This window comes from Lactuca sativa, chromosome 5 (assembly GCF_002870075.4).
Source record: "Lactuca sativa cultivar Salinas chromosome 5, Lsat_Salinas_v11, whole genome shotgun sequence".
In the NCBI taxonomy this organism is placed as follows: domain Eukaryota; kingdom Viridiplantae; phylum Streptophyta; class Magnoliopsida; order Asterales; family Asteraceae; genus Lactuca; species Lactuca sativa.
The window spans coordinates 359,290,540-359,297,651 of record NC_056627.2 but is presented as its reverse complement, the minus strand read 5'-3'; the positions used below and the strand labels follow the sequence as shown (position 1 = coordinate 359,297,651).

At 29.5% G+C, this 7,112-nt stretch overlaps 1 protein-coding gene across 1 annotated transcript; it reads left to right on the top strand.

The window, feature by feature from the left end:
* Positions 1-4,304: 4,304 nt before the first annotated feature.
* LOC111891552 (protein root UVB sensitive 2, chloroplastic) lies at positions 4,305-6,823 on the top strand. The gene is made up of 10 exons (XM_023887600.3): positions 4,305-4,490; positions 4,574-4,705; positions 4,946-5,034; positions 5,136-5,220; positions 5,299-5,358; positions 5,461-5,554; positions 5,652-5,749; positions 5,832-6,011; positions 6,092-6,214; positions 6,285-6,823. The coding sequence occupies exons 1-10, from the start codon at positions 4,479-4,481 to the stop codon at positions 6,684-6,686; spliced, it is 1,275 nt and encodes a 424-aa protein (XP_023743368.1). The 5' UTR covers positions 4,305-4,478; the 3' UTR covers positions 6,687-6,823.
* Positions 6,824-7,112: the final 289 nt, after the last annotated feature.

Genomic DNA, 7,112 nt, shown 5'->3' with positions numbered 1-7,112 from the left:
AAAAGTTAGATGATAAAATTGACGTTTGGTAAAACTAGCTGAAATATATAAAATAACATAAAATGACATTTAAAAAAATGTGTTTCTAAAATTAATTAAGGGATGTATTTGGAAAATTTTAAAAAAGTTTCTATAAAACTAGTCTAAGTAGTTTTGAAAAAAGCTAGATTATAAGCTACTTTTTGGCTAGCCAAACAAGACAACTTAAAAAAGCTCGAAAATAAGTCAGCTTATCAGCTGCTAGCTATGGCGTGCCAAACGCAACCAAATAATTGGAATTATGGTGGGTTAAGGATATGTAATTATGTACAAACAAAATCCCGAAATTAGTGAGAGTTGGAATTAGACTCGTATGAAAGGCGATTTTCGTGTGATGGGAGTTTGAACTAAGGTAAGATAAGGATATGTAATTGTGTAAAAACAAATAAATCTTAGTGTTGATTATATATATATATATATATATATATATATATATATATATATATATATATATATATATATCTTTGAATTCGAATATATTTAACGTGAAATTATCTCAATAAACTTTTATTAATCTAAAAACACAACTCATATAATTATTGGCTAAACTTTTATTGTAATTCAATTATACTTATCGTAATATTCTCAATTACAATATTTTTTAAGTTTGAATACTTAAATGATGTTCTCAGTTAGCATTGTATTGTTAATTTTTTTTTTAAAATTTTTTTTTTATCTTAATCAATCTGTTATGTTAATGGAGTTTCTACCGTGAATTGTAAGACTTATTTTCTTACGGGTTGACTATCAATTTTAAAAATGAGAAGATTGTGGTCAAAGGTTATCGAACTTTCATGATTCTAGATGTGATTAGATTTAAAAAAAATATATTATTAAACAGTTTAATATCCATTGAACTACAATATGATATCACACTATGGATGAATAAAATGTCAACTAGACATTTTGCTTCATTCAAATCTCCCGTTATCTTATATAGTTATACTATGCAATATGCATTCTTCTAGTATCCATACAACGCTATAAAATGAAACCTAAATATTCCCTTTGAAAGCTAATGATGAATTTTACAATTTTTTATAAGTATTTCCACACCAAATATCGTGCATACATAAGGTTTGAAAACATATATGAGCACTACTAGAAATTAGGCATTTAATTAGGAACTATTACACACAATATTTTGACATATAAAATGTCATATATATATTTTTAAATATGAAGGATTAGATAAATCGTATGTCATAAAATTGTTTCGTTTTTATATAAAATTTACGATATACAAAAATGTATGTCGTGTTTTAGTGCCATAATAAAAAAAATCACGGGATCGTGACCTTCGCAATCCAAGAAGGATGTTGAGATTCAAGCTTTCCGCCACAAGTTACAAATGTGCATTGATATCCATATGTATATTTATCTACTTTTGAATTTGAATTAAACTATATTTATGTTGGAGACTTTAGAATTGTTTCATTTTATCAAACTTTTCCCAAACTATAAAAAATGTTGTATGCTTTTATGAGCTTTAGACTATTTTTTCGGACTACTTGAAAAGCTAGTTATTAAATGATAAAAAATAAATAAATTTGTAAATATCGCCGAATTTGCTAATTACCTGTCTAAAAATAGTCAAGAATTAACAAATTACACAAAATAGCCACACAAATCACTGATAATTAGGGACCAACTATGAAATCGGAAATCCATCTGCGATGTACAAGTCATTAATGCATAGTTCGTGCATCAATGACTTGTACATCGCAAATGGACTTCCATCTCTGATTATGACCCTAGTTCACCTGCTATTTTACTTAGCCTAGTATAAATACAATTTTTTTTTTTTTTTTGGAAAAGCCTCATTTTTCACTTTTCCAAGTTTAAAAAACGCTCTCAAACTCTCAAGTTTGAATAAGAATGGAGGATTTCGTTTATTCTTCCATTTGATCGATTTCATAGTCAACAAAGTAAGAATCTATAGTCAACCTAACCAAAATTAATGAAATAGCTCGTACATGACCATTTGTGATTTTAATGATTATTGCAAAAATTGAGTTTTTTTGACTATTTCTGTGAAAAGTAATTAGCAAATAGGCTAAATTAGTAAATTTTTCTAAAAAACATTGTTTGTTAATTAGCAAGAATATGTAAAATGGCATAAGAGAATTTAAAATTAAACGCTAATGTGAACAACATTTTAAAAATTAGCTTATAAGCTAAATTGTTGGTTTCTAAAACATGGAAATATAGAAAGGATCAAAGAATAAACTAGGTTATAAGATTTTGTAAAACATTAAAAGAAAAAAAGAATTAAATTAGATTATCGTTTGGTGCTAAAAATATTAAATAATCTTAATTATCTTAATGAACATTTCCGTATTAAAGTTATGAGAAATTTTCAGAAAAGTCCCAATATTTACGGAAAAGTTACACTTTAGTCCCAAGATTTTTTTTTTGAACGAAAAAGTCCCGAAAACCGGCAAAAATTTGCAGTTTGACTCTTTTTGACCGGTTGAAACCGGTACCAAATTAATTTGGGACTATTTCGTAAACTAATCCAAAATATTGAGATTTTTCAGTAAACACAAAATATTAGGACTTTTCTGTAAACAAAAATATTAAGACTTTTCTATAAACAAAACCCTTATTATTATTATTATTATTATTATTATTATTATTATTATTATTGTTGTTGTTGTTGTTGTTGTTGTTATTATTATCATCATCATCATTATTATTATTATTATTATTATTATTATTATTATTATTATTATTATTAAAAATATAAATAAGAATACTTTTTTTTGAACTTGTTATTATTAATATTGTTACTAATACATATAAATGCATTTAAATGAAAAAATAATATTAATGACATTGTTTAAGGGTGGAGGTGGAGGAGATGTTGATGCCTTTAGCATTGAAATCATGAATGTTTGCTTGTATATTTTTACTTTTTATATGGTCATTTCACATTTGTTGTTACTGTTTTCAATTAAAAATAATAATACTTAACAATTTAAAAGAAGTTGCATATTTGTAAAATTGTTTATAAATAGTTTAAGTTAGAAGGATTTCTCACTTTGTATATCAAAATGTTTACAGTAGAAGGATTATTTTCCAAATCCAACAGATCCACTACAAACATCTACATAGGTAGCCCATATCAAAATTCAAAAATATTAATTACAATATCTTGTTCAATAAAAAGTAATAGGACATGTTTTTTGGATTAATACTTTTGAATTTTGATTAATACTTTTGAATTATTCCTATTACTTTTTGTTAAACAAAATATTGTAATTAATACTTTTGAATTTTAATATAGGTTACTTATGTAGATGTTTGTAGTGGATTTGTTGGATTTGGAAAGTAATTCTTCAACCTTAAACAATTTTATATATACAAAATGAAAAACTCTACTACCTTAAACTATTAATATGCAACTTCTTTCAAATTGTTAAGTATTAATATTCTGAATTGAAAACAATAATAACAAATATGAAATGACCATATACAAAGTAAAAATATACAAGTAGACATTCACGATTTCAATACTAAAAACATCACCATCTCCTCCACCTCCACCCTTAAACAATGTCATTAATATTTTTTTTTTTCATTTAATGCATTTATATGTATTAGTAATAATATTAAAAATAACAAGTTCAAAAAATAGTATTCTTATTTATATTTTTAATAATAATAATAATAATAATAATAATAATAATAAGGGTTGTGTTTGTAGAAAAGTCCTAATATTTTTGTTTACAGAAAAATACTAATATTTTTTGTTTACAAAAAAGTCCCAATATTTTGGATTAGTTTACAAAATAGTCCCAAATTAATTTGGTACCGGTTTCAACCGGTCAAAAAGGGTCAAACTGCAAATTTTTGCCGGTTTTCAGGACTTTTTTGTTAAAAAAAAATCTTGGGACTAAAGTGTAACTTTTCCGTAAATATTAGGACTTTTCTGAAGATTTCCCTAAAGTTATCATTAATAAACTTCAAAATTAGTCGTTAATCTCTATCTTTTTTTTTTTTTTTTTTTTTTTTTTTTTTTTTTTTTTTTTTTTTTTTTGGAATAGGAAATCAATTTGGTTGGTTTGGTGGACATTTGTATAATTCGCACACACGCTTAAAATACTGCCATGTTTTTGAATTATGTTGTCCAGAAAAAATAAAAACTTTATTAAACAATGAAGTGATAAGTTTTGCCTCTTGTCAATTGTCATAGATTATTTATGGTTTCACGATTAAGAGGATATTAACAAAAAACGCACAAAGTGAATATTTATTAAACAAAGGGGGCAAAGTTGAACTTTTTGAAATTCCAGGGTGGAGTTGAATCGAATATAAACAACGACCGGAAATCACAACCGCAACTCCGTAAGCACAAAAGGCAGAGTTCACCGGCGGCGAAATCTAATCCGGTAGCTGGCTGCCGGTGGCAGAAAAATCCTCTCTTCTTGAATGCCATGAATTTCCTGGTATGTCCGCGCTTTATTCAAAATTTCTCTCTGCTGCAATATTCTTTTTGTAAATTTGGCGGTTGCTCACATTTTGATGGCAGGAAAAGTTAAAATTTCTGAAGAAAGAAGCGGCAAATCCGTCGTCGGAAGTAGTCCCCGTCTCTGTCTCCTGGACTGAGACCTCAGACACCATCTCTCGCCACTTTGAATTTCATCCGGACGGCCAACTCTCGGTTAGTATTATCCCCTTCCTTTACGTGTTCGACTAAATGTTACTCATAAATCCAAAAATTTAGGGTTTTCTTCGTTTTGGAATCTCCAATTCTTATTAAATTCTCATCGCGTGCTGTAATTTATACAATTAAGTTCAAAAATAAAACAAGAATATTATCTATCACCAAAGAAATATCATACGGTTTTGAAGGTTTGTTCTTGAATTCGATAACTGAAACAGTTGGGTGTTTCTTCTTTAGGTGAAGGTGCTGAATGATTCAAGACCAGTTATCCACAAAATCTCGGAATCTCTTGTCAATACTTTTCTCCCTTCGGGTTATCCGTATAGGCGAGTTCACAAGACACAATTTCATATCATATCAGAGTTCTCTCTCTCGTAAAAACTGTTAAGCAAAGTGTCATTTCTCATGAAACTAAAACCTAATGCAGTGTCAATGAAGGGTATCTTAGATACACACAATTTCGAGCATTACAACACTTCTCAAGTGCAGCATTATCCGTCTTATCAACTCAGGTCTTCTTGTGTTACTTAAAAATTAGAATCATCACACGTTCGAATTAGGGTTTACTGATTGACCCTATTCCTTTGCAGTCACTGTTATTTGCTGCAGGATTAAGACCTACACCAGCACAAGCAACCGCAGCCAGTTGGGTAAGAAACAGCTTTTAACAAATTCCAATATGCAGCAATTTTACGTATATGAACCATAACTGCTTCTGAAAACATTTAATTGATTCAATTGGTGTCAAACAGATACTTAAGGATGGAATGCAGCATGTGGGAAAGCTAATATGCAGCAATTTAGGTGCAAGAATGGATTCAGAGCCCAAACGGTGGCGAGTTGTTGGTTTGAACCCTTCCAATAAATAAACATTTGTTCTATTCTGTTTTAAATTATCACCAAAATTTAGCTTTATATGGAGTGAGGACCTTTTGATTTGTAGCTGATATTTTATACGACTTTGGCACTGGTTTGGAAGTTCTTTCTCCATTATGTCCACAACTGTTTCTTGAAATGGCTGGACTTGGAAATTTTGCAAAGGTAAATACTAAATACTAAACGTAATTAAATCATTTTCCTTGTAAGACTTTACATTATAAAACCTTTTTTTGTAATTTAACAGGGAATGGCCATGGTTGCTGCTAGGGCTACAAGATTGCCAATTTATTCTTCATTTGCAAAAGAGGGGAATCTTAGTGACTTATATGCAAAAGGAGAGGCGATTTCTACTGTGTTTAATGTTCTTGGATTGGGTGCAGGGATTCAGTTAGTTTCTACAGTTTGTTCATCAATGCAAGGAAAGGTACAATCTTTTATATCTTGCAAACACATTGAAAATGTTATTCTCTTTTGGGTATTTAAATCTTTAATCTTTTTTTGTAGATGGTTGTTGGGTCTTTCCTTTCCTTGATACACGTTTACAGTACCTATGAAGAAATGCGAGCTGCTCCTATCAACACATTGAATCCACAGAGAACTGCAATGATCATAGAAGATTTCATAAAGGTTGATTATTAGTCAAATATTCAAAATACACACCAAAAATCTTATATTTATGATTATGTTTATGATTCAGACAGGAAAGGTATCAAGTCCTGCAGACTTGAGGTACAAGGAAGATCTTGTGTTTCCAGGGAGAGTGATAAAAGAAGCTGGAAATGTGAAAGTGGGGAGAGATTTACATAAGGCTATGAAGCCTTCAAGACTTAAACAAGCGAAAGAGACTTTTCCAGATGAGAAATTTGTTTTGAGTTTTGAAAACAGGTGGACGGATATGGTGTTGGAGCAAAATGCGAGTGGTGAAGATGCATTAAGAGGGTGGTTGGTGGCGGCATATGCAAATCAGGAGGTTGAAAAGGTGGAAGATGCGTATGAAAAGATGAATGTGATGATGCCTGAATTGGTGTCTCAACTAAAGGCAAAAGGCTGGCATACAGATCGTTTCTTAGATGGAACAGGTAGCCGATATGGTTTCTAGTCTTTATTGTAATTAGGTTTACACTTTATATATGCATATATAAATTTGTTTTTTATTTTACTAATTCATCAGTTAAATATTAATGATGTAATCAATTTATTGGGTGAATTGTAAAATCAACTGAAGTTGGCGCGCTACTGTTCATCATCACAAAAATGGTTTTGTTTGGGAACACATTCCAACTTTGTATAAAATAGATCTAGTCTATATCGTCCGACACGTGAAATTCACACAGTGAATGCATAAAATATCTCTACTAGAAGTAGGTTTAAAAGTACAGAAAAGTGTATTGAGGCCGAATAAAAATTATAAATATTATGGGGGTGAGATAAATAGTTTTTAGCTTATTAGCTTATTGCTTATTTGCTTATTGCGGCAGGAATAAACACTTTTTTAAAATGTGCTTGGATTAGTTTATTGCGGTGG